Source organism: Theobroma cacao, chromosome 2 (genome assembly GCF_053813885.1).
Source record: "Theobroma cacao isolate CCN51 chromosome 2, ASM5381388v1, whole genome shotgun sequence".
In the NCBI taxonomy this organism is placed as follows: domain Eukaryota; kingdom Viridiplantae; phylum Streptophyta; class Magnoliopsida; order Malvales; family Malvaceae; genus Theobroma; species Theobroma cacao.
This window is the reverse complement of record NC_142640.1, coordinates 5,051,326-5,076,884: the sequence shown is the minus strand read 5'-3', so window position 1 is coordinate 5,076,884 and position 25,559 is coordinate 5,051,326. Positions and strand designations below refer to the sequence as shown.

The 25,559-nt window shown below is 34.8% G+C and overlaps 5 protein-coding genes across 8 annotated transcripts; all 5 read right to left on the bottom strand.

The window, feature by feature from the left end:
• Window positions 1-966: 966 nt before the first annotated feature.
• LOC18607917 (B3 domain-containing protein Os01g0234100-like) lies at window positions 967-4,042 on the bottom strand. Its single transcript, XM_088803332.1, has 7 exons — window positions 4,004-4,042; window positions 3,749-3,826; window positions 3,219-3,250; window positions 2,967-3,123; window positions 2,670-2,876; window positions 2,202-2,292; window positions 967-2,105 (listed from the first exon to the last, which is right to left on the bottom strand). Exons 1-7 carry the CDS (start codon window positions 4,040-4,042, stop codon window positions 1,312-1,314), a joined length of 1,398 nt encoding a protein of 465 aa, XP_088659458.1. The 3' UTR covers window positions 967-1,311.
• A 761-nt stretch (window positions 4,043-4,803) lies between these two features.
• LOC18607916 (B3 domain-containing protein Os01g0234100-like) lies at window positions 4,804-8,399 on the bottom strand. 2 transcript variants are annotated; one of them, XM_018114550.2, is made up of 6 exons: window positions 8,125-8,399; window positions 7,936-8,023; window positions 6,568-6,675; window positions 6,259-6,465; window positions 5,889-5,979; window positions 4,804-5,740 (listed from the first exon to the last, which is right to left on the bottom strand). In XM_018114550.2, the coding sequence occupies exons 2-6, from the start codon at window positions 8,002-8,004 to the stop codon at window positions 4,989-4,991; spliced, it is 1,227 nt and encodes a 408-aa protein (XP_017970039.2). In that variant the 5' UTR covers window positions 8,005-8,023; window positions 8,125-8,399; the 3' UTR covers window positions 4,804-4,988. The 2 variants fall into 2 exon arrangements, with proteins under 2 accessions (XP_017970039.2, XP_017970038.2); XM_018114549.2 differs by having other exon boundaries at window positions 7,936-8,027; window positions 8,125-8,397.
• A 1,163-nt stretch (window positions 8,400-9,562) lies between these two features.
• LOC18607915 (B3 domain-containing protein Os01g0234100-like) lies at window positions 9,563-12,817 on the bottom strand. 2 transcript variants are annotated; one of them, XM_007042329.3, is made up of 8 exons: window positions 12,447-12,817; window positions 11,802-11,833; window positions 11,507-11,702; window positions 11,188-11,394; window positions 10,684-10,774; window positions 10,384-10,575; window positions 9,857-10,199; window positions 9,563-9,698 (listed from the first exon to the last, which is right to left on the bottom strand). In XM_007042329.3, exons 1-8 carry the CDS (start codon window positions 12,636-12,638, stop codon window positions 9,686-9,688), a joined length of 1,266 nt encoding a protein of 421 aa, XP_007042391.3. In that variant the 5' UTR covers window positions 12,639-12,817; the 3' UTR covers window positions 9,563-9,685. The 2 variants fall into 2 exon arrangements, with proteins under 2 accessions (XP_007042391.3, XP_088659423.1); XM_088803297.1 differs by having other exon boundaries at window positions 11,588-11,702.
• A 462-nt stretch (window positions 12,818-13,279) lies between these two features.
• On the bottom strand, window positions 13,280-18,033 carry LOC18607914 (peptide methionine sulfoxide reductase (Protein of unknown function DUF829, transmembrane 53)). Of its 2 annotated transcripts, XM_088803857.1 has the most exons (8): window positions 17,715-17,854; window positions 17,538-17,563; window positions 16,936-16,993; window positions 16,752-16,832; window positions 16,607-16,642; window positions 15,107-15,346; window positions 14,883-15,024; window positions 13,280-14,337 (listed from the first exon to the last, which is right to left on the bottom strand). In XM_088803857.1, exons 2-8 carry the CDS (start codon window positions 17,549-17,551, stop codon window positions 13,856-13,858), a joined length of 1,053 nt encoding a protein of 350 aa, XP_088659983.1. In that variant the 5' UTR covers window positions 17,552-17,563; window positions 17,715-17,854; the 3' UTR covers window positions 13,280-13,855. The 2 variants fall into 2 exon arrangements, with proteins under 2 accessions (XP_088659983.1, XP_007042390.3); XM_007042328.3 differs by lacking the exon at window positions 17,538-17,563 and having other exon boundaries at window positions 17,715-18,033.
• A 4,918-nt stretch (window positions 18,034-22,951) lies between these two features.
• On the bottom strand, window positions 22,952-24,354 carry LOC18607913 (cyclin-dependent kinase inhibitor 7-like). The gene is made up of 4 exons (XM_007042327.3): window positions 23,941-24,354; window positions 23,674-23,726; window positions 23,357-23,527; window positions 22,952-23,198 (listed from the first exon to the last, which is right to left on the bottom strand). The coding sequence occupies exons 1-4, from the start codon at window positions 24,277-24,279 to the stop codon at window positions 23,129-23,131; spliced, it is 633 nt and encodes a 210-aa protein (XP_007042389.1). The 5' UTR covers window positions 24,280-24,354; the 3' UTR covers window positions 22,952-23,128.
• Window positions 24,355-25,559: the final 1,205 nt, after the last annotated feature.

Genomic DNA, 25,559 nt, shown 5'->3' with positions numbered 1-25,559 from the left:
GAGGACCCGACTGAAAATGAGTAGTCAGTTTTTACAAAGATTAGTAGATTTGAAAATGAGTAAAATGAGTAATATAAATTTAAAATTCTTAATATGTATTTAGGTATTTGACTTATTAATTGATACATAATCTTCTTATTTAAAGAATAAAATTTAAATTATTTTTTTTAATTCAAAAAAAGAAAATTTAAAATTCTCAATATAAAAAATTTTAAAAGATAAATTTTGAAGCATGAATAAGTAAATATGTCTAATTTAAAAAATTATATGGATACTAATATATTGTTATAGCACTTGAAATTTTTTTTAAATGATTTAAAAAAAAATTTATTTTTATATTATGTTCAATCAAGTTTTTATATTTTTATTTTAAATCAAATAAATTTTTATTACTATTAATTGATTCAAAAATTATGTTACATGATATTAATATGACATGTTATTATGTCATAACAAAAGTAGATGCGACATGATGTTTTGATCAAGTAGTTTTTTTACATTCAAACGTTAATTAGTCGATTAGATCTAAAATAAAAATATAAAAACTTGATAGAACGTAATAAAATAATAAAAATTTTATTTAAATTTTTTTAAAAATAATTTAGAAATTTTTTAAAACATTATATCTAAAATGATTTATTAGCATTGTAATTAGAATTGAGAAATTAGGATTTTGGATAACTTAAAAGTGTTATGAAGCATAAATTTTGCAATGTCCAGAGGTAAAGTGGCTCTGCCACTATTTGAAGTAGCCATGTGGAAATTTCTCACCTTGGATGGCAGGACCATGTTTTGCTTTTACTAACTTTTTACAAAATACTCAAGAATTTTTGTTCGGGTTGAACAAAAGCATAGATATCCTACATTTGGTTTTAGTGTTTGAACCCCTTGCTGCTGCTGCTGCTGCTAGGATATGGATATTTGTCTTTAAGTCTAAACAAATGGACAAAAATCCACTTCCAAAAGTAAGAAAATGGAGAGCAAAACAGAATGATTACATCAAACACTGGACACTTTTGATTTATAAACATACAACAGTACACACTTTTGATTTATGGCAATTCAAAAGCTATCTCCTTCTGAGGACCACATACAATACCTCCCTCACAAAAATATAAGTACATGTACTGATGTCTTCTTCACAAAATACTATTTGCTGCTGTGCCTGGGATCCACAAAGAGACTCACCAAAGCATGAAAGCCGGGATCTTTCAGAAAATGGATCACCATGAAACATGGAACTTTCTTCCAAAACAAAAGGCTCATGTTTCAGCACAAAAACCATAGGCCACCAACACAAAGTGCCCACTATCACCAAGGGGCACTTGCCTTTTCTTGAAACAGAATCTCAAGCCTGTCAGCATTCTCCTCCTCCAATGACCCTATCTCTCTATCAAGCCTATTTAGTGCCTCAGTTACTTCCAGAAGCTTGGCTTCAAGTTTCCTCTCCTCCTCCTTTGCATGAACTTGTTCAAGTCTAGCCTCTTGGTGTCTCTTTGCCTTCAAAGAAAGGTTCATCAGTCGATCCAATCGAGAGCGTAACATGCCAACTTTCATGCCCAACCCCTCAAACGATTTCAAAGTCTGGTCCCAAGTCAGAAAATTATGGTGGGAGGTTGTAAGCTTGGCAGCTCTTATGGCATCAGCAATATTGACGGTCTCAGCAATAACTCCAGCAACCAACTTATAGTTGAGTCCCTCGAGAAGATGATCATGAAGGAATGACTTTTGACTACAACAAAGCTCATAGTACTTCATTTGAACATATTTGGCAAGCTCAGAATTTATGATTAAACCATTGGCAAGAATTTTAAAGTTCTCAATGCTTTTCACTTCTTTAAAATCAACAATGGATTCAGACAACCTGATTCCATCCAAAACTTCAGACCCAAGATCCTCGCTATCATTTTCAGAGTGATATGGAGTAGGTCCCAAACTAGTGCTGGAGAGTGTCGGGTCATTGTTATGAATAGTTTTTGGATAAATGCCCAGTGGAAGGACCTCCAAAGGTTTACCCGTTGTTTCTACACAAATCCTGTTTTCCTCCACCCCATAATTTCCCAAAGACTCATCTCTTGTTCCTTCACAAATCTTGGGTTCCTTCACTGATCATTGAGAGACCTTAATTAAGGTATAATTCTCAAGAAAGTTACAATTGATAAAGAAGATAAAAATTGCTACTGGGAATAGAAATGACTTGCCAAGGTCCATTGGTTGGGTGGAAGACTCTAATTTCAGAAGGCCAAGGGCAACATTCATTTCATCTGAACCTTCTCTTCTAACAATGTACACCTAAATGAATGCAGGTAATCAAGCAGATGGTTAAAGGTTTAAACATGTGGAGATTTCATCCACTCTTAAACATGTGAAAATATAACTGGAAACAGAATATCAATACTCAGAGCACAAAGCCTGAGTTGGCCTCTTCTACTTCTCAAGAAAGACCAAGTCTAAAAATTCAACCAAACAATCAAGAATTATACCATGCAAAATTAGCAATATGTACTTCTCATGCAAATTTATGATCAGAAAAGCAAACAGACAGCGTTTTGGTACATTCAATTTGTCCTTCCATCGAATTTCTTCAAAAAACAATTTAAAACAGACAATCATAGGAGAATCAAATAAAATGCCAGACATGTAATGCATAAGATGGCTCAAACAATTACCTTCAATTTGGAGGGTTTGATTAAATGAAAGACACAGACATCTCCCTCCAGTAATTTGTGAGCAATGGAGAACCCTCTCCATCCACCACTGAGACCAGTCTTTTCCACCAAATACTTTGCTTGAAACTCTTTCCCCTCTTCATCTTCCAAAACAATCATTCTGTCCTCCTTTGGCAAATGCTTCAAGCAAAAGTCCTTGGGAAGACCCTGCCATTTGAAAAGTTGAACATCTATAGATCAATATTCTAATGCAGACGTAGTCCAAATTACAAAAGCATCGATAAAACTGAGGTATACCAGCCAAAATCCTCCAGTAACATGTGATGGGAGCATGTACTTAATCAGACTAGGGAATTCAGATGATAGATTAGTTTGAACCTCCACCGCTCGTTCCGTTACAGCAGACTTGACTTGATCATTTTCATACATGTCATCAACTCTCTTCCGTTTATGGCTAAGAGGAAATTATAGAGGCAACATCATCAGAATACAATGTAATTTCAGAATGTTCAAAGACTTAAAGAAGTATTTCGAAATAAATTAAACTACCGTTGGGCCTTCTCCTTTCCAAGAGAAACGAACTGTCAAAAGATTCACAAAATATCTGCATCAGTTAACTATACACATTGCTGAGAGTCTGAGACTTGGTCTAGAGACTGCCTTAAGGAAGCTTAAATGCGAAAGTAACGCATTAGGAACAGCATGGGATAACATGATTGAAGCTGGATCATTCCTGTAGGAAGCTAGAGTTGGTTTTACAAAATAAAATATCAAGCACAAGGGTCCTTTTAACTTTCTACAGATTCACTAAACAGCCCTTTTCAGTTTCCTTTACAAAAACCCAGTCCTTTATACACTCCCTGTTTTCAAAAGCAGAAAACAGTCAAAGGACATGATATTCAGATGGTGCTGCTGCATCCCGTGTCCATCTCAGTTAGGAAGTTGGTATTTTTTTTCTTTCAAAACTCAACAATGAGATCATCGTATTGCTTAGTAACTTCACAGTCTACAACATTAAGGGAAAGAAACTACACAATGAACAGAATAAAAAAAGGGTAAATGAGATATATGATGCTCACTTGATTAGGAGTCATTTTGTCTAGCCCTGAAAGCTTGTTCCTAAAGAACCTGTACTTGGGTGGCCTCCTTCGCTTAACCTGAAAGAAGCAAAAAAACAGTCACACACCCGGATACTCCTACAAAAACATGCATGGTACCATCGCATACATACGTATAAAAATACGTGCATACATAAAACATTGTGAATGATGCTCATGTATGTATGTATGTACGTATGTACGTATGTATGATGCTTGGATAGATGAGAAAGAGACCTTGACCGGGCTTATTCTTTGTTTCGGAGAAACAGCCATGGCCTGGTAAAGGGTGGGTGCTACAGTCACTCAAAAGCTATATTTGGGGTATTCGAAAATTTTGAATTTAACCAAAAATTTGAATCTTCTTTCATTGAAAAATATTGTTTAATTAAAGACTTTCAACTTTGAAGAAGTACATAAGGAGAAAGAAGATGAAAAGACCGCTTGATTTGAAATCTGTTAACCAAAAATTACCGAACAAAACATTATCTGCTTCCGTGTTGTATCTAATTATGTTTTCTCTTACTATAACTGGCCAAGTGTGGAAACCGTTTGAGACTTCCTTTTCTATATAATATAGAAGGTTTTTGTCAAGTTTAATATAATTTTTAGTGGATTAAATGGTAAAAAGTGTTGACTAAATTAGTAATAAATTAATTATTTTTATTGAGAGGTTTTCTTCTTCTTCTTCTTTTTTTTTTTTGTGTATATTGGAAAGGTACAGGAAACAGCGAAAAGTTCAAACTTAAGATTTCAATCCTCTTACAAAAAATAATAATAAAAAAAGTTAAATCATGCAAACCCAATTGTAAATGTTCACAAATAAATTAAATACTTTTGCAATGAATGTATTTGAAACATTGTGCAGTTTCCTGGTATACTGATAATCATCAGGATTGTAAGCGTTGTGCAAAGTTGTTGTTATGTAATGGAAGAATGAGAAGAAATCAATATGGAAGAGAAAATAATACCCTACAACTCATTAACTAGTCTGGACTTAAAATCAAATGACATTCGACTGTAAAATGGTAGCCAGATTGGAAAACTTGCTCATTTTTCAATACTAGGTCTCGTCATATGCAAATAGAACTTGAGACATTTCTACAACATTTTGCCTGTAAAAGTTACATGGACAGACACACTCTTGATGACCCAAACATGTCATGGATGGGGGAATATATATATTACATTAAGTGGACATCATCTATCTCACAGGTAATGATCACCATGCAGCATTAACCTCCTCCTGAAATATAAGCTCATGCTTCTCAGCATTCGCTTTCAGGTTTTCTATCTCAGCATCAAGCCTATGCATTGCCTCTTTGAGTTTCACAAGCTTCATTTCAAGAGATTTTTTCTCTTCTTTCATGTGATCTTGCTCAAGACTAACTCTATGCCTCTCTGACTCCACAGCCTCCTGTAATTCCAAGGCAAGGGTCTTCAACCGGTTCAATCGAGCTCGAAGAAATCCAACATTCATGCCTAACAGCTCAAATCCTTTCAGAGTCTTGTCCCAGAGTGAATAATCTGCTTGAAAGGAGGAAAGTTTGCAGCCTTTAACGGCCTCTGCAATGTTAACAGTCTGAGTAATTATTTCAGCTGCCAATTTACTGCTAATACTCTTGAGAAGATGATCATGGAGAAATGAGTTCTGACTGCAGCAGAGTTCATAGTATTTAGTTTTATGGTACTCTGAAAGCTCGGAGTCTATTCTTGAACCATTCACAGTAATGACGAAACTGTCAATGCTTTTGACCTCATTAAAATCAATAATGGATGCCAAAGATCTGATACCATCAAAAAGGCCAGAGCTAAGATCCTTGCTGTCGTTATCAGATTGATCTACTAAACGCTCATTCTTGGTGTCTAATACCATCAGGCTGTTATTGTCAACATTGTCTTGTGCATGATTGAGTGGAAGAAGCTCCAAACACTTGGCCCTCTTAGAGGTTCTCTTTCTCCTCTTCATGCGAACTTTAATTGTTGTTTCAAGTTCAACATTTCAAGAAGAAAGGACAATCGGATCAACAACATTAGGGAACCTTCCCATTTATAAAAAGGAAAAAAACTTAAAAATTAAAAAAAAGAAGGAGAAGAAAGAAGTTCAACGAGAAGAACATACCTGACCTAATTGGTTTTGCATCAACATTCACATTTAGTGAGCCAAACCTGCCATCTAGTTTGTTTGATTTGAATGCTTTGACTATGTAAACCTACAAGAATAGAATGGAAGGCAAAAAGGAGTAAGTCAACTATCCTCAGAGGATCTACAGACCACTTGATGCACAAGAAATAAAAAGATAAATAAAAAGTGTAAAAGGGGAGGAGAAGCGTTGCTTCCACAAAAACCCTGAAGGTGTTGTTTGCTCTATCAATATCCAAATTAATCAATCCAGCTCCATTGCAGAGTTTAGGACATGATGGAAAGAAAAAATTTCTCAAGAATTGCATTCTTTGACATTCAAATACAAGAGAAAAAACTCAGACAGTACCTTAAACTTTGAAGAACTGACCAAATGGAACACTAGAACATCCCCCTCGACTAATTTATGACCAGCTGAGAATGCTTTCCATCCAGCACTCAATGCTGTCCTTTCTGCAATATAGGTTGTTTTGTATTCTTCCCCACTTTCATCTTCCAAAATTACTGTTGCATCATGCTTGGGCATATGCAATTTGCAGAATGGCATAGGAAGATGCTGTAACCACTCACCATAAGAGTTAGAAGTTAGAACATTTAAAGCTTTCTGGAATGATGGATATCATCTCATGTTTGACTTGTTAACATATTTTGGGCTTACCAGCCAAAATCCATGTCTAACATTTGAGCGAACCATTGTCTTCATACAGCTAGGGAATCCGGCAGCTAGATTTGCTTGAAGCTCCTCCACTCGCTCCATAACAGAAGGCTTGGCATGATCACAAATTATCAGAGATCTCCTTTATTTATAGCTTCATTTCATGAAGTAATGAACACAAGGCAACTCCTACTTTGACTTCTTGTTAATTAGAAAACCAAAGACTTAAGATGATATCACTAACCTACCTGCTCCAGATTGCAAAAAAAAATTTATCTGTTACTTTAGCATTTGAACTTATGGAGCAGAACACCAACCAAAATGCTCAAGAAACTGGGAAGGAGATCATTTAAGTTTGCAGTGGAACCCAGCTGACCAGTCAAAGACAAATCGGCTCAACTTTAAATTTGTCACTTATAGGTCTATGGCAATTAAACATTACTAGACAAATGTTGTCAAGTATCCGTCTAAAATGTGGAAATTATCCCAGTGTCAGAAAAGAAACAGAAGAACCTGATAAGGCTTACCTAGATAAATAAAACTTCCATGATTGGAAAGAACATTATTTCAATCTTTTACTGTTTTTCTAATCATAATAGACTTACGGAGCTTTGTTTAATGCATTCCATCAATTAGTCCATGGATATTTTATCCCTCTCTTTTGAGGGGGAGGGTGAAGAGTGATGCACTGGGGAGAAAGGTGGACTGGAGGAGTAGTTGGCTACGGGCTACAGCTGCTGCTACTGGAACAATGTTCAATCCTGAGGTTCCAGGTGAGACTCACTTTTGAGTTTGGAGAACTCTGAATAATTCCTTGGCACAAAAATAGTGCGACGCAATTAGATTTCGATCAGAAATGAAAAGGCGAATGCTACTGCGAGTGGAAAATATATCGAGCAGCAAGTCCGGGGATGGCTAATTGCCCACCACCAGAATACTGCTCGAGTTGGCATTGATGTCGAAGGACATCAGCTATCTTAGCTGCTAAAGTATTTTGACGTTCTAGGTAAGATCTTCGATCCCGTCTTGTTTCTACGACAACAACCTCGGGAATGGAAAAGATCCAGCCACTGCTTAAATCGAAAGCTAACTCGAGGTAGAGTTGCTCTTGACATCGGACAGATGAACGAGAACCATCTGCATGTACGGGTTTTTGGGCACATTTTTGTATATCTTGCTATCTATTTAAAAAAATTCCGAATCACCAAACCCTGTAAATCCCAGAACAAAAGCAAGAAGCTGAAACAAGAACAGAACAAAAAGTGAAGCAAAACCCAGGAATAATTCTTTGATAACCTAAACAGGAAAAGCAACATTTGACACTAATCTCACATCAGGAGGTGAAAAAGCATGGCAGAAAGAACTTCTTACTTGTCGGTTAACATTATCAGGATCCAAAGACGTTTCAGAAATCTGGGGCTCCTCTATCTTGGTTCCCATTGGCTTCACTTGTCAGAATCTTGCTACGAACAAACAGATTCACAGTAATCAGTCACCTGAATCAGACATACAAAGGAAGAGAGAAATGGGGGAGCCTGCTAACTGGTGAAATTTGCAAACCTGGCACTGTTTTGAAGTTGTGGAGTGTGTTCAGGTTTTTGCTCTTCCAGGAGTCAGGACTTGCCGTTTATTTTTTCTCGGTCTCCATTATGTCCTAACATAAGGAAGCGAATTAGTGGCCCTGCCGATCCAATGGGTCAGGCTACAAGATGAGACTCGATACCCTTTTCAAGATATTAATTCAGGGCAGATGTTCAGTTTTAAGACATGTTTCGGTCGGATGTTCAGGAGTGTTACGGATTTACCATATCGTTTAGGTACTATTAGTGGATTAGACGATTATTAGTTTCGGAAATTTGTTTTCAGCTGGCAAAGAGAAAAACGGTTACGGAAAACGATCCCAATTTACACACTGTGGAGTCTTTCAAACGAACAAGTTCACCACACCTGCTTTACTTGGAGGAGCCCTATAGAACACTTTGATGGCTAGCACTATAAAATTTTGACGTGGATTTGGGCGCCTTGATTAAAAAATGTTTTTTGAAATTTTAAAAAGAATATGGGGGTTGAATTTGAAAATCATTTGAATATTAAATTTATACATTTGAATGTAATTTTACATATATATATATATATAATATAATATATTTTAAATAAAACTTAAGGTAGCATGAATTTGTTGTTAACAAAAAAATCTTGTTTTATCGAGGAGCACACAAATTCAAATTCAAGATTTCTATTTCAAAAGTAAATTTCATTAATTGTTAGTTTTTGACATTTTCATAATATTTTATTTTTATTTATGATTTACATATTCATGTTTTTTATTCATAATTTTTTAAATTGATTCCAAATCCATTCATTTGTTAATATTCGTCAAATTTCGAAAGTGACAATTTATCAGCTGACATTTTGATGGACATTTACATGATAAGATTTATCCGGAAATTAAAAGTATATTAATCGATGAACAACTTTGAAATAAATTTAAAAAATTATGAATAAAAATAAAAAATAAATATTATTAAAAAGTTACAAACATACGATAAATTTACTTTTTATTCTAAAAACGAAGCATGGCAAGGACTATCATTAAAATAATTTTTTGGTTAAACAATTGAATTTTATCTTTAGTTATGTTTTAGTTATCTTGGTACCTTCTTGCATTTTTAATAAAAACTTTTTTTATCTAAAAGAAAGAAAATTCAAATCTTACCCTTTGAACAAGAAAATCATATACTAGTTACTTAACCAAATACAAAATTTTTTAACTATGTGTAATTGATTTTTTTTTAATTTGAAAATTGTCAAATTATATAATATATGTATAAAGTTTGCATTTTTAACTTCTGGCCCACTGGTGAGCTGCCAATCCCCCAAAAATTTATTCAACATTATCAAAAAGAGAATTTCAAGAATCTTCCACACTGCCCATAAAATCAATTATAAAGTGCATTCAGAATATTAGAGCACTTAGACCATGTACTATGGTTATGAATTATGAACTATCTTCAAGAATTATCAATTCCCCTGCCACTTTAAATTTTGCATTGATCACCCAATCCCAATTAGTACAATATTGGGTTCAAAAAATTTAAGTTCAGGCATATCCAAAACCTACCTAAATCCCCATGCTGAAAAAAAAAAAAAAAAAAAAAAAGAAAGAGAAAAGTATCAGTTAATTTTTCCTATATGAAATGAAATGATGAATAGTTGATGTGTAGTTAAGAAGTCTATGCTAAGCATTAATACTATGCTGTATATACCAACAGGGTAAAATGTTTCTCATTACCATGGAGCATTAACAACTGGCTCAAACATTAGCTTATGCCTCCTAGCATTCACTTTCAATGCCTCTATATCAGCATCCAGCCTGCCCATTTCCTCCCTTTTTTCCAGAAGCTGCAATTTAAGAGACCTTGCTTCCTGTTCTACATAAGCTCTCTCAGGTTCGGCTTCCTTGAACCTCCTTGATTTCACTTGTGTTTTTGATTCAAAAGCAGGGTCCAGAAGCCGGCTCGCCCTGTTGCGTAAAACACCAACATTCATACCCAAAAGCTCAAAGCCAGCCAAAGTGTTGTCCCAAGCCACAAAATCAGCTTGTGGGGGGGAAATCTTGGAAGCTCCAATGGCATCTGCAATGTTAACAGTCTCAGTAATTATGTCAGCTGCCAGTGTACTTTTTATATTCTAGTGAAGATTGTCATGCAGATATGATTTCTGGCAACAGCAGAGCTCATAAATATTTTTTCCTAAGCCTTTTAGAAAGCTGAGAATCTGTGGCCAAACCATTCACAAGAATAGTGAATTTCTCAGTACCTCTCGATTGTTCGAATTCAGCATTTGCTTCTGGTGATGACCTAATGCCTTCCACTTCACTGGAGCCAATACCAAAACTGCCATTGTCTGATTGATTTTCTTCAGCACTAGGATAAGACAAGCTATTCCTGTGGACTTCGTATTGATTAATATCTTGGGCAAAAGGCTCTGCATTATTCTTTCCTGCATGATCTTTTTCAGTTTCCAGTTAATGATAATAGTTAAATAATCAAACTGAATCAACTTTGACGGGCTACACATGAATGCTAACGAAGAACAGCTGATAACTATATGACTTACTAATACATGTCTGCTTTGCACTAGTCTCTAATCTGAGTAGGCCAAGAGCAGCGTCCACTTCACCTAAGCCATTCACTCTCAAAATATACACCTGTAAATTTGACAAAGGAACAGATAATGGAAAAGTTGAACCAGCCAACAACTTTAATATCAACCACAAATCACACATTACAAGTATGGGAATTAGGCTCTGCTCCAGCCAATACGTATAGTTGGCTCCCTCACACATTGTGGGTCTTTATTAGTCAAAACAAATGTTCCAATTTGAAAAATTATTCTGCCATTAGTCCGTTAATAAGAGTTCAGCTTTCCTCTTCTAAACTAACATAAAAAAGAAACAAAAAAGCATGGGCTAAAACAGCCACACCAGTGTCCTTCTCCGTGCACTTTTATTCAATATACTGGCAGCTGAATTGCACGATGACTTGGTTTTATCAATCATTTGAATGCCTTTCATCCATTAATTCTTAATGCAATAATGGAGAAAAGTATGAGAGGCAATACCTTAAATTTGGAAGGCCTGATCAAATGGAAAACTAAAGCATCCCCAACAAGTAAACCATGTTCTTGGGAAAACTTCCTCCACCCACCACTCAGCGCCCTCCTTTGAACAAGAAAATTTGTTTTGTATTCTTTTCCACCTTCATCAACCAAGACTACGGTCGTATTATGACTTGGCAAATGCAGTTGGCAAAATTCCTTAGGTAATGCCTGGCAGCGAAGAAAAAGAAAAGGAAATCAGTGCAAAAATTTCTTCCTGGACTCGATAAGCGTGGTAAATGAACTTTATTAGGCTTGGGGAATAAATTTAAAATAAACTTACCATCCAAAAGCAACCACAAACCATTGATGGGATCATAATCTTAAAAAAACTAGGGAATTCAGCTGGTAAATTTGCTTGAACCTCTTCTGCTCTCTTGTTTACAGAGGAGTTCGCCCAAGCCTCTTCCGCTTTCACTTTGACAGCTGGCAAAGCCTTGATAACATGATCGTTGGAATGCTTGGCCCTTGGCCTCTTCCTTTTGCATCCATAAAGATGAACCAGATCAACGGTACTTAAGCAAATTTGTGTACAATACTGAGAATAGATAAAAAAAGTTACCGATGAATTTACCAACCTTGCAGCCTTCTGAGGATAATCATGAATTTCCTGCTCAAGAAACCAATTACCCATTATTCCTTGGTTTGAATTAAAATCAATTTAGGTTTCGGGATACTCCAAAAATACGATAGAATGATCCAGCCAGATTCATGCACGAATTCAGCTTGCCACACAAGGGAGAAACCAATTCCAATCTGGCTTCTGGTTTTGGGTATCAATTTCCAAATGCATTCAAGCATTTTAATGGCTAAATTTTTTTGCACTTTATATATGGCTCCTAAAGCAAACACTAGACAAGCAAAACTATAAGATGAAGAACGTCAAACGAGCTTTAGTCCATAAAACATTCTGGTGGTTCTCCAATATTTAGAGTAGTTTTTCTGGTATGATCACGTAGTTGAAAGGAAAATGGAAAAGGAAACATGAAAACCTCGGCTACATGAAAAGAAAACCAGAGCAGATAAGTATAAGTAGCTGGAGATCACCACCAATAACAATAAACAAAAAAAAAAAAAAGAATATTAGAAAATGTGGAGCAAATAGTCTCTGATGGTTGGATCAAATTAGCTACGTACAAAACCATACATACTTTACATGCACATGGCAGAGTATGTTATGTAGCATAACACGTTTTATGTATGTGAAGAGAGGGAGAGGATACCATGGACATGGAAGAAGAAGAAGAAGAAGAAGAAGAAGAAAGAAGAGATTGGTGTTGGCGTTGTTTAAGGAGCTGAAAAAGTTGAGAAATGGGCAGATGGTCTTCTTCATCTTCATCAACCAAAGGCTCTTGCTGCATTTGCGTGGGCTCCTCCTCCTCCACCTTCACTTTCATTTTCATGTGCATCATCATTCATCGACGCCACAAAGCCTCTATTAATTTCTCTCTTACTTTCCCATTGTTTTCTTTGTTTTTTTCCTCTATTCCAACCTCGATCCAAGTGGGCTAGCAAAATGATAATGAAGACCCAAATTTCTGTTTATGATCACTCACTGTCACTCTTTTATCTCCTTGCACAATGCATACATGTATTTATAAAGTATATTACAAAGAATTAAGGATGGATATAAAGGCTCAGATTTACCAAGACGCTACCGGGGCTAAGGTGTAGCCTAGCTTCCCTTTGGAACTTTGGATGAGAAATTATGTGAGACGTATGAGGGCCGTCCATTTTAATCAATCAAATTCAAGGATCTAACATTTGCTACGTTGCTGCTATGGTACGCTGCATTTGCATGTGGTAAAATGAAGAAGAAAGGTGAAAGAAATCGAAGTTTATGTTTCACAAATTAATATAAGGTAATTGTAGAGCATATGTTAGGCCACCTCACAATATTACGTTGCAGCTGAGAGACATTGATAGAAAAGGAAAATGTAACAAGAGAGAAAAGATACACGGCCATCATGACTTACCAACAACTTTAAGCTCCAGTGCAAGGGACGGAGGGGGTAAAGGCTTCAGTTAAATTTACAAAGGATAACACAACAAAAAGTAAAATCAATCAAAATCGCTATTATATGCATTTAAATGTTCAGATCCAACTGAGACTACTCAAGTTGACTGATAAAATTAATGAAGAAACGAATTGAATTCTTTACTATGAGCCTCTACGTGCAGATTATTTGGTATTTGCCGAAGGGGCGGAGGGAAGCTGACATCTTTGTACAGACCTTGATACTCTATTATTTACATCTGGAAATTCTCCCAATCCAAGCCCAGTTGATGACCTTTTTCTTCCTTCCGGGGCTTTCCATCTGATGATCATCATGACTGCTTCTTAGACGCAGACAAACTGTCAACTTACCATCTGTACAATTTCATACATGCAAAAAGTCCTATACATATATATTCATACAATACATATGTTCATATTCCTATGCTACCTGTATACTCCTTGCCAGAGGATTAGATCACAAACAAAAGGACACAATTTTCCACAAAATGTCCACAGACCTCATGTTCAATACACCATCTAGATGGGAGTGTTTTGCTTTCAATTTCTCTAGACAGCATCCAAAAAAACATTCACGCCGATGTGATTCCCCTCAAATTCAATATCTAAGAGACATTACAATTTTGAACGACGATTGCACCTGATACCAAGGAAAGGTGAATGTCTACGGGCAGCTGCAAATGGCTGTCCTTTTACAGAACCTGAAAATCTAATGTCCCAACCTTCAATATTCTTCGGAACACAAGCATCAAAGAGAATTTGGCCAAGGACACTATGAGCATTGATGCTCGGGGGTACAGGCAGAGATATTAGTCTTTCTCTTTGTTCATCTTGTAGAGACCCCGACTCTCTACCATTGCGATATTCAGCTGAACTTGGCAAGAAAAAGTGGTCACTAGGTCCAAGAGCAACTCTCCTAAGGCTTTGGTTTGAGTTGACTGCTGCTTTCTGCAGGTCACAGATTAACTCAGATATCTCATCATGCATACCATTTCTTTCTCGAAGTTTCTGGATCCTATGGGAATAAACTGAAGTCGCCTTCTCAAGAAAACTAGCCACAGCAGCCCTGTACTGGATAGGATAATGCTTGTAGTGTTCTGTACTAGCAAAGAATGAGATTAGGTCATTTCTCATGTGTCACAAACACAGAAGTAACTGAACATTTTAAAAGTACAAAGACAGACTATGCTTGGCTGTTTACTCTCAATTTAGAGTGAGGCAACCTCAGCTTTTCATAAATCTACAAGAAAACATAAAATGAGCTGTTATTACAATAAATCAGCTGATTATCCCTTTACATTCTTATTAACTGAGCACATAAGATGTTATGTCTCCAATTTACTCTCATCAATGCCCTTGATATGGGGTTGATGTCGTAGATGTCCTGTTTAGCTATCAGCCCTAAAGCTGAATAGACTAGATAAATACCCAAAACTTGATCTTAAACATAATCGCCAAACATGGCCAGTCTACTTTAAGGGTCTACTGAATGGGTAGAATTTTCCATTTCAGCTGATGGAAAAAACCATAATATAGTACGTGCAGATACTCCTGATATTTATATATGGTAACTGAAATAATAATTTATGAAAGACAACAATACTTGGTAGTAATAATAAACCAAACATGATTTGGAACAGACCTAGGTGAGGAGAGTCATTCCACTTTACAACCTTAACATCTGCCCCAAGATCTTGTAAGCATTGAGCAAAATTGCTGATAACTGGATATGATGCAAGGTCATCATTCTCTGAGCATAAAATGAGATATGGAGCATTTAAATCCTACAAAAGAGGAGAGGGAAAAATTAACTGATGGAAACAGACCAAAAACAACTTAACAAGGTACAGGAATGAATAAACTCACAACTGAGGAGTAAAGGGTCTGCCAATACTCAGCACGTTGAGACTGAAACCCAGTTAGATAGAGACCATCCAGACCAGAAGCAACACCTTTTGCAATCCAAGAAACAAGTTTTGATGGTCCAGGCATTTTGCGTATGGAGGGATGCAAAGCAAATTGGGCATTCAGATCACTGGCAAAATCTACTGGACTAGAATCATAGATTTGTCCAGAAACACAATTTCTAACCAACTGGTCTCCATCCTTCACAAAATGAAAAACATTAACAACAAAACTTCAGTTTAATTTCTAAAAAAGAAAATGTCACATTTGGCCCCTACAATATAGGAAAACGTAGAATGTGGTACCTGTACTACAAAAAAACTTTCATTCTATCTATCAATGTGATCCAACATCTAACACTGTTAAGGAAATCTGATGACATGTGAATGGATCAATCAAAATGCACCATGTGGCCAAATAAATAACACATCACTCTTTGGATCCATGATTACGATGGACAGGTGACAGATTGCCATTTATTGAAAGATTTTAAATTTATTTTTTGAAAATAAAAAACAGAAAATTTTATTAAATAATTTCCTCTTCTTTTTTTCTCTCTCTCTCCTCTCCATCCTCTTCTCTCATATTTCTTCTCTCTCTTTGCCAGCCATCCCTACTGTTTTGAGGCTGAATCCGACCAGATCTGGCCAGCCAAGACCCAATTCAACACAGGTAAGGCCAGATCCGGCCCATTTCAGGCTGGAAAAGACCAGTTTTCAGCCCTAAAATGGACTACTTTCAAGCCATTTTCCAACTTGAAACAAGTCGGATCTGACCAAATTGACACCAGATTGGGCCTCCAATGTCTAGATCTAAGTTCATGATGGCCCGATTCAGGCAACATGCAGAAGGAGAGACAGAAGAGGAAATAAAGGAAAGAAGGAAAAAAAAAAATTTTTAAATAGATAAAAGGAAAATTTTCAGCATTTTCTATTTCAAATATAAAAATTAATTGTTCATAAAATAAAAAATATTCTTTAAATTTTGGAGTTTTTTTTTTCAAAAGAATAGCAATTTATTTTATAAAATTTTCAGCTTTTTAATTTTAAAAATAGAAAAAATTATTTTTAAAAGTTCCAATTTTTATTTTTTAAAGAATAAAAGTTTAAAATTTTAACCAATGGGTTACGCCACATGTCTATCCTAATCATTGACCTATAAAGTGAAGTGGCATTTGTTTGACGCCATGGAGCTTGCTGATTGTCCTATTCGGACATAAGTAAATTTTATTAAAAATTTTGGGCGTAGGGGCACACTGATAAACAGAATGAAAGTTCAAGTACCACATTGAATACTTTTAACCATATTGAATGTTTTTTAGTATAGATATCACATTAGACATTTTCCTATGCTATACAGCCTAATGTAACATTATCCCTCTCTAAGAAGTAGAGATTTTAGAACAACATTATATTTAACTTGTAAGTCACTAAAAGTAATTGAGAGAGAGAGAAAGGATACCAGATTAAGCTGACTGTCACCTGTTCCCTGAATAATCTACATCAAACATAGCAAATTATTTCAACTGCAACAACGGAAATAAAAGCACACAAAGTTTCCGAATCATTTGGAATTGAAGTGAGACCTAAAGTTTCAATAAATGTACCTGAAACACCTTGTACATACAAGCTTTAGGACTGCCAGAGAAAGCAACTAAGACTACAGGACAAGTTCTAAACTTTAGCTCCTGCAATCCCCAAACCAACAGGTATTTTAAGTTTAAGATTTTCTTGAAAATCCGACTGAAATTTTAAGACATCTTGAGAGATAGTAAACTTAATGAAACTGACCTCCACAAGTTCATTTAGAAGAACAAATGCTAAGGACATAGCCCTCTCAGGATAATATCTGCATAAAGAATATAACATGAGACTTTAAAAACATGAAAAGAAAACAAGGAAAAAGCATCTTGCTAAAAGTGCAGTAAAGAAATGCCAAGTTCAAGATCCTAAAATCTAACAAATAGCATCCACAAATGCCAAAATCTCTAATCTGTACAAACCCACAAATAACTTATACAACACACAACTACCACTCCTCCCCGACAAGGCATATCTTCTATGTGTTCTATGTAAGCGAGCAACTCATTCTTCATAGCAGTAATGAACACTCATTTAAGCCATCATTTTGGGAACAGCCCCAACCCCAAACCAAACAACTTGTTGCTGAGGTCCTTACTTTCCCAAATCTTCTATCTTCCCCTCCTCAATAACTAAGATTACAGCTTCGGGCTTCTTTTTTTGCAAACAATTAGTACCCTTCATTGGCAAACTACTCTCCTAATCCCATTACAACACCCCTATAAGCCAATTATTATCACAATCATTACCAGGACAAAAAAAAAAAAAACTCGAATTGAACTTCAACCATCAAAATAGAAGCACAAGCTCACCTACAAACACCCATTTTATGAGAATCCTGGACCAGAGAACCACCAATAAGACAAAGAAAAAACTATGAAATTATCCTCGAAATTATGATAAAATCTAGATAATTAATAGCTAAATTAAGCTTAACCCACTCTAAATTACTTCCTCAATAACCAAACTGAACTATAAAAGAAACTTACGCGTTAAGAAAATCAGCACGAGAAACGAGGGAATTCCAACCGAGAGACGAATACAAATCCACGTAATTTTGAAGGTGTTTGTCGTGAATCGAAACCCAAGCAAATATCACCACTATTCCTTTCACTTCTTTACTCTCTTCTTTCCTTCCCCAATACACACTTCCACCGCCCATCATATCTTCAAGACTTCCCAATTCCTAGGTTTCCTTTTTTGGTTCCAACGATTCTCCGGACCCAGTTATCAAGAACTTAAATAAGATTTTAGTTGGTGAATTCTCGTCGGGTTTTTCCTTTTCTTTTTTATTGTGGAATAGAAATTTTGTGATATTGGTGCAGGAGGTGCTGTAAAGATGCCATTTGCCACGTTGGATATTACGCAGTCCAGCGCATTTTAGGATAAGGTTTTTTATCGTGCACCGGATTTAGGTGAATGAACGACGCCGGTAAGTGGATTTGGTTTTTGGCGTAACGGAATGGGAATTGACCGTCCATTTCGGGTCGCGGCCTTGAAGCTTAAGCCCATTGGTGCCGTATGATAAGTATTCTAAATAGTTGAATAATTACTGTTAGGGTAAATAATTAAAAAATATATTTATTTTTGTTAATTTGAAAAATATTACGTATCTCACATGAATAAGAGATAAGATAGATTTTAAGTATATAAATATGAATCTTTCATCATCTATCAGATATATTTTTTAAGTTGATAATATGGATTTGTGATTTATAAATTTACTTAAACTTTATTTTCATAGCTTAAGGCTACACGGAATTGAGCCTAAATTTCGGTTCATGACAAGTGATTTTAGAACAAATTCAAATCTTCACTGATGTGAGCCCCTTATTAGAGATACAAGGGTTGAGGTTCCCTCTCAAACCAGAGCTTTAAACTCCAATTAATGACAAGTGATATTAAAGCAAATCTAGATATTCTCTATTGTAAGGTCCCCTTAAAAGATACAAGGATCGAGGTTCCCTTTCGAGCTAGTGCAATGGGAGCTTGCACAATTGAGTGAGATAGAATGTCAACATAAGTCTTCCACCATCTATTAAACATATCTTTTAGGTTAGGAAAGTGGGCTTGTGATTTATGTGCTTACTTAAGCTCTATTTTTATGGCTCAAGACCATGAGAGGTTGATCTAAAGTTCTAGCCCGTGACAAAAACACCTTTTTACTTTCTCGATATTTGGTTTTGAAAATGTAATAATGTTCATACCTAAATTACTTTTAAACGAAAAGATAAATATACCTCTTTGTTATTTATTTATTCATTTATATTGTATTTCTTATTTTTTTCAAAACTTTTTTTTTATTTACAAATTGTGAGATTTAATTAGTTATAAATACGATTGAAATATTTAATTAGTTTTAAATCACCATTGATTACTATCAAATTAAATTTTAATTAAGTTAAACTATAATTTAACTATTTATTAAATATGTTAAATTATATGTTATTCAATTAGAAAAAAAAATTGTCATGCATGAGATTTTATCGAAAATAAACCTTTAGCCATCAGTTTTGAAAATACACTTTATCTCTTTTTAAAAAGTAGTTGATATTAAAATACCATTATTCAAATTAATATTTGTTCAAATTTTACTTAAAAACTAAAATGTCCTCTTTTGTTTATATTTCCTTTTTTTCTCCTTTTTTCAATTTTTTCTGTTTTAATCCATTTATTTATCATTAATTTTTTTTCACACAAATGGTAATTAATTTATTTTAATTAAATAATTTATTACATTGTCTCAAAGTCAATATATAATTGAATTCAAAATAAACTTTAATAACCTTACGACGTAAGTGAATTATAATATAAATTAATTAAATTTTAATTTGACAGTAATTACAAATAATTTTAAAAACTAATTTTCTTTCTTTGTTTTTAATAAAAATTTTATTAAAAATTATAATTTATACAATGAATTGAAAATTATGCCTTTAATCAAACAATTTATGAATTTGAAAATTGAAAATTACATCGCTTGTAAGAAGTTAGAAGCACAGAAAGCAAATATAGAAATGTAATTGCACATTAAATATCATTTTTTAAATGTAGTTTTGATGTTTCTATACTGTTTTTGTGTGAATAAATTTTTTATAACATAATATCTAAAGAAGTTTTTAAATTATTCAAAAAAATTTATATAAGTCTTTATTTTTTTATTATATTCAATTAAATCTCTATATTTTTATTTTAGCCAAATAAACTTTTATGATCAATATTTGACTTAGTTAAAGTATTACTTATAATTTTTTGCCACATGATATTGATGTGGTATGCTTGAATATCATAATTGATGATAATGTGTTATGTTAACGTGATACGATGACATGGTTATATGACATTTTTCATTTTTTACATTAATGCCATATCAGTGTCATATGAGTATAAATTGACAAGTAATATATTGACGAATGACAATAAATTAACTATTAATCATAAAGATTTATTTGACTCAAAATTAAAAAGTAAATATTTGATTAAATATAATAAATTTAATTTATTTAAATTTTTTAAAATAATTTTAATTTTTTTGAAATATTATATTATTTTTATATAAATAATAATAAAAAATAAAACTCCGACATGATGAGACTTGAATTTCGACGTTTATCTAGAAGTTAATAATTAACAATTATAGAAATATGTCTTTTCATTGTCGAGATAAAAACATGAGAAATTTAATTTCAATATATACTTTGAGATTAACCAGCAGCAGCAGCAGCAGCGGCAGCAGTAGTATTATTTAGTTTAGAAAAAGTTTGGATAAGGTATTTGTGGAGATAAAGACGAGTGTTGGACATCCAAAAATAAGTACAAATTTCTTATTTGTATGAAAAAAATGAGACAACGTACGCTAGTCTGATATGACACGTTTCTGGACTTTCACATTATTGATGTCAAAATAGTACTCCAATTTCAGTTGTTGGAAGAACCAAGCTTCAAACGCTGTTTTCTTTTTCATATGTGTCGTGACATCTTGTTTTTTTTATGTATTATTTATTATTTAATTTTCATTTTCGACACTCTTGAAATATAGAGTACTAGCACTATGCATTTACAAGCTATATAAGGGTCCGATGGGACCATTGACGACAGGCTCCGTTGTCTGGGTTCACGTACGTGGGGAATAAGGCCCAACGGTCTGTCAGAACTTTAGGGCTTGGGGGAGCCCTGTTTTCTTTTACTTTGGACACTTTCACTACAAACGGTTGTACCACCTTCCCCTTTTAAATGCAAAAACAAAGGAGGAGAATTTTAAGTTAAAGTTGAGTTAATGAATTACTCGCAAAGTTCGAAAGTGATTTTATGTTTATTAAACAAATTGTACTAAATAAATAATCTTTAAGCCACTTTAACCCCTTCCATTTGGCATACGCAGGCATTAGACACCTTGGATATACTTCTTTGCCAGCTTTCTCTCTGGCCTGCTGCTTTTGCAGGCCATGGCACTTGGAGTGGTTGTCACTTGCAGCATTGGTGTGTGTATATATATATTAATTTTATATATTTTTTGTAATGCAAAACATAAAAAAAAAATATGGGTCCATTTTCAAGGTTGACCAAGAATACAATAAATTAATTAATTAACAATAAAAAAAAGAACAGAGTTTGCAACTTTGTCACATTGTCACTCAGCTCCTCGGCATTTTTTTTTTCATTCCGTATGAGAAGTCTAAATCCAAGAGATGATGAAACAATTAAATAAAGATTGAAACAAAAAATTAACACAGGAATCGACAACCTTGAACAGAATGAATCACACGGTAATTCCCTTGTAAGCATCGTAATGGGTTTTTTCCCCGTAGTAGTAAGAAGCATCATTCTAATCGAAGCAATTCCCCTTCTTCATTAATAAGCAACATTCTTTCTATCCCCGCCATCACTCTGGCTGCAACGAAATTAAGGCGCATCAGATCCAAAGCGAACCATACAAGTAAGGAGACCAAAACTCCACCATTGCACGTGTAAACTTCCCCCTTCCCTCTTTTTCACCCCCACCTTCTTTCTCAATAAAGTACTGCTACTACGACTGCTATTTTATTCACTTGGAGCTTTGGGTACGCGAAGGGTAGGCTAGTATTTTGACACGACTACTGTGTTGAAAGCCGATTAGGCATTAGCCTCAAATGTTCATTGTTTGTTTCCGACAGTACCCTTCTTTGCCACCTTTTGTTTGTTTAGTTTTTTTCTTCTTTTTTTTTTTTAAATCTCCTGCTGGCTGGCTGGCTGGCTGCACACTGTTGGCTCAGTCATCTCCTCATGTCGAATATTTTCTGTGCACAACCCACACAAAGGTGTGGTTTGTTCCCTTTTTTTATTTTATTTTATGAACGGTTATCACTTGCAGTACTTTCCTGGTAAAAGTAGCCTTTTCCTTTCCCTTGAAGCGTGAACATTTGGAATATTTCTGAACGGCAAAAACAAAAACGCGCAAGTGCAATCATGAAACGACCCGATTTACACATTCCTCCTCTTTGGGCAATCCCCATAAAAAAAGAGAATCAACTTTTTTGCGTTATCCTAGTGAGAGGGGGGGGGGGGGGCAAAAAGTTTCTCACTTTCTCTCAAAAGAAAAACACCCAAAGCTTCAGATTAAACTACTCAATTAATGAAAAAGTGTTGATGTTTTTCTTTTGTGAATTTGCATACTGAAACTTGAAATGATTGAAATGGGTTTAGGCATTTTGTACACAAATGAGTAAAGGTAGTATGATGTTACTCTCAAAACAGATGCTTTTTCCTTTCTTAATGGTCCCCCGGCCATATTCGTCCGGAATGATATTATTTACCTGAAGGAATCCAGTCCTCCGCTATTTCAAACAAATAAGTAATTTCGAAAGTGAAGCTGGCCTAAGAGGAAAAAAGCCATAAAGATAAAAAAGTAAGAACAATAATAACAAAACAAAAAAAAATGCAAAAAAAGGAAAGGCTGAAAAAGAATTAAACAACAATACAAAAACAGCCAAAAGAAGCTCAAACAAAAACCACCTTTCAAATATAGAACCAAATCCCCATCAATGCTCTACATTTCTTATAAAAAAAAAAATTACTGACAGTTACTGCCATGCAACAATATCAGAAAACAGACATTTACCCATATAGGGATACAGGTCTAAAATTAGATGATAGATATTAATAAATTTTTATTTCCAAATTCGTCTAACTTGAAAAAGGATTCATAGAATAAGCTCCTTTGAAAATCGTTGTACACAAAAGCAAAAAAAAAAAAAAGTGAGCCTGCTTGCTTTTTCTTACATTAGATAGTGGCAAAAGAACTGTACAAATAACAAACTACCGGCCAACCCTTCTTTCTTTGTCAAATGCAATCTCCGTGCTACCTCGTGTTACTCTAACCCCTCTCTCTCTCTCTCTTTCATTTTCTTTCTTTGTTTCTCTGTCTTCAGGGCATTAACCGAACCCATTGGTATCGACCGTCGAGAGGCACATCCTTGACAATATCATAATTGTACCTGCAAAAATCGCGCAAAAATAAAAAGTTTGTTAGTTAGTTAGAGATTGCCAGATTCGGATTCCTGATCCTACGAATGCTAAAATGCGCCATTGAGCATTTGTGGTGACACTCCTTATCCTATGCCACCAAAAAAGGAAAGAAAGAAAGAACACTTACTTCTCTGCAAATCGTTTTTGCTCGTACTTTTCAGCGAAGGAAAAGAACTCGTCGATCTCCTCTTGGGACGGCTTCTTCGGTGGCTTCGCCGGGGACGGTGGCGGTTTTTTCTCAGGCGATTCCATTTCGTCTGAGTCTCCGCAGAGCTCGCTTAATGGAGTTGTTTCTCTACTGAAAAAATAAAAGAGTAATAATGGAGATCATAAAAACGGGAGAGTTATGGGAAACGATTCGGTTTTTTTTGAAAATTTGAAGGATATAAATGAAAATAAATAGAAAGATAGTAGTATTTAATGAACGAATTAGTGAAAATTAACCTGAACTTGTTGATATTGATGCACGTTGAGATTTCAGTTTCGAAACTCTTGGCCTGCAAAAGCACATTCATGAACTATGATTAGGTAACTAATTAATATGTCTAACATATACTAAAAACGATCAATTAAAGCTCATGCGAAACGGCAATCTTTTGACGAATAGAGAGGCTTTCACTTTGTTCATTTCCTTCGTTCTTTTTTTCTCAGCAACCAAACGGTAAAACAAAAAAAAGCAAAAGAAAAACGAAACGGAAATTCGAAATTCACCTCTAGATCTACGAATCTCAAGCTATCGTTGACGATATCACAAGACTCATTGCTAGAACAACGAGAAGCCGATGACTCGCCGGAGCAGAAGCTTGAACACATGTCGCCAGCGAGTACTCCACCGGAATTCGAGGAGGTGGCAACGGTAATAGGCTTGTCCTGGGAATTTGAAAGGAAGTGAGGGTTTTCGAGCTCAATATCCGGTGAAGTTAACTCGAATTCCTGCAATTCTCGAGAATCAACGGTTTTTCTTCTCTTTGATAATGAGAAGCTTGTGCTCGAGGCTTCCATCTCTGCTGTTTCGGCACTTCGTTTGCAGCTCCTCATACAATCACCCATTCTTTTCTCTTTTGGTTGTAGTTAAAAGAAAGGAAAAAACCATTGTTTCCTTTTCGGGCTTTAGGCGGAGGAGAGAGTGTTAAAAAGGCGATCGGCTAAGGAGATGATGCGTCCGCAGCCGTTGATCTGTTCAACGGTGCAGATTTTATTTTTATTTTGTAATTTTTCCTCTTCTCTCTTTTGTTACTGTGTGTGTATCATACGTGGTCCTATCTCCGTTATTCGTGACACCGTGATCGGGGACATGTATGACACGGTGGCCATCTCTCACGCTTTTACTTTGACGTAGAAAAATCGAATCCTTTGCCATGTCATCTCCCTTAAAATTGGCCTCTAAGTTTTTGAATACTCATTAATTAACCCATCTACACATAGGAAAGCCAATTAACATAATTGGCTTAACTAATGACACATTAATATTATATAGTATTTTAATCTGAATTAATTTCATTAATTTAATCCAAAGAATTTAATATATCTATAACATATTTAAAAAAAGAAATGGTAATTGCTATATATATATATATTTTTTGATTGGTGTAGGGGAGGACCGCTAAAGCCTAAAAGCCTAAATAAGGGGCATAGGTATAGACGATTATTGATGGGCATATAAATGGCTAAGCCAGTGCCGTGTGAAACGTGAATTATTTAATGGAGTTTAGTAAAAAAGAAAGGTATTTCTGTCCCTCTCATAAATATTTTTAAATTTATTTCGGTTTTCCTTTTTCAATTATAGCTTACTTTTTGTTGTACGAAACTTTATATTGACGAACATCTGAAAAGTAAACGTTGAATGAAAATATTGTTCACAAATCGTATATAGTTTGAACATTTTAATTTATGAAATAACTAAATTTCTATAAATAATGAATGTTAAAATTAATTTTTTTTATTATAAAAATATATTACGACTACATGATCATATATCCAATTCAATAATACGTACATATTTACTCTCATTTTAAGAGTTAATATTTTTCGTCAAACTAGCAATAGAATATTTGAAACTAATTAAATGTGCCTAAAATCTAAATTGAAAACATAAGAAAAAAGGATGAGAAGAAAAGTAAAACATCTCAATGCCATGCAACAAACCGATCTGATGGAATCAATTATGTGCTTGTGTATAAAGAGAAAAGCACATAATAAAGCAACAAAACAAAAAAGAAAAATGGTGGGATGGGGGGAAAAGAAGAGAAGATAAGATATTCCTCTTTGCAAACGTCGCCATCTTCACTTAAGTTTGCTTCCATGTCCAGGGAAACAGAATTAATATATGA

What these genes read in the sequence shown, in the direction of transcription:
- LOC18607917 (XM_088803332.1), bottom strand. Translation starts at nt 4,042, where the DNA reads ATGGCTGTTTCTCCGAAACAAAGAATAAGCCCGGTCAAG. An exon ending in AAAGAATAAGCCCGGTCAAG is followed by an intron (nt 3,827 to 4,003) that starts GTCTCTTTCTCA and finishes TGCTTCTTTCAG; the next exon opens with GTTAAGCGAAGGAGGCCACC. An exon ending in TCAAACCCTCCAAATTGAAG is followed by an intron (nt 2,293 to 2,669) that starts GTAATTGTTTGA and finishes GCATTCATTTAG; the next exon opens with GTGTACATTGTTAGAAGAGA.
- LOC18607916 (XM_018114550.2), bottom strand. Translation starts at nt 8,004, where the DNA reads ATGGGAACCAAGATAGAGGAGCCCCAGATTTCTGAAACGTCTTTGGAT. An exon ending in CTGATAATGTTAACCGACAA is followed by an intron (nt 6,676 to 7,935) that starts GTAAGAAGTTCT and finishes GATCATGCCAAG; the next exon opens with CCTTCTGTTATGGAGCGAGT. An exon ending in TCAGTTCTTCAAAGTTTAAG is followed by an intron (nt 5,980 to 6,258) that starts GTACTGTCTGAG and finishes CTATTCTTGTAG; the next exon opens with GTTTACATAGTCAAAGCATT.
- LOC18607915 (XM_007042329.3), bottom strand. Translation starts at nt 12,638, where the DNA reads ATGATGATGCACATGAAAATGAAAGTGAAGGTGGAGGAGGAGGAGCCC. An exon ending in CTTCTTCTTCCATGTCCATG is followed by an intron (nt 11,834 to 12,446) that starts GTATCCTCTCCC and finishes TTTCTTGAGCAG; the next exon opens with GAAATTCATGATTATCCTCA. An exon ending in TGAATTCGAACAATCGAGAG is followed by an intron (nt 10,200 to 10,383) that starts GTACTGAGAAAT and finishes TTAACATTGCAG; the next exon opens with ATGCCATTGGAGCTTCCAAG.
- LOC18607914 (XM_007042328.3), bottom strand. Translation starts at nt 17,890, where the DNA reads ATGATGGGCGGTGGAAGTGTGTATTGGGGAAGGAAAGAAGAGAGTAAA. An exon ending in GTGACAGTCAGCTTAATCTG is followed by an intron (nt 15,347 to 16,606) that starts GTATCCTTTCTC and finishes CATTTTGTGAAG; the next exon opens with GATGGAGACCAGTTGGTTAG. An exon ending in GAATGACTCTCCTCACCTAG is followed by an intron (nt 14,338 to 14,882) that starts GTCTGTTCCAAA and finishes TTGCTAGTACAG; the next exon opens with AACACTACAAGCATTATCCT.
- LOC18607913 (XM_007042327.3), bottom strand. Translation starts at nt 24,279, where the DNA reads ATGGGTGATTGTATGAGGAGCTGCAAACGAAGTGCCGAAACAGCAGAG. An exon ending in TGAGATTCGTAGATCTAGAG is followed by an intron (nt 23,727 to 23,940) that starts GTGAATTTCGAA and finishes GTGCTTTTGCAG; the next exon opens with GCCAAGAGTTTCGAAACTGA. An exon ending in CAAAAACGATTTGCAGAGAA is followed by an intron (nt 23,199 to 23,356) that starts GTAAGTGTTCTT and finishes CGATTTTTGCAG; the next exon opens with GTACAATTATGATATTGTCA.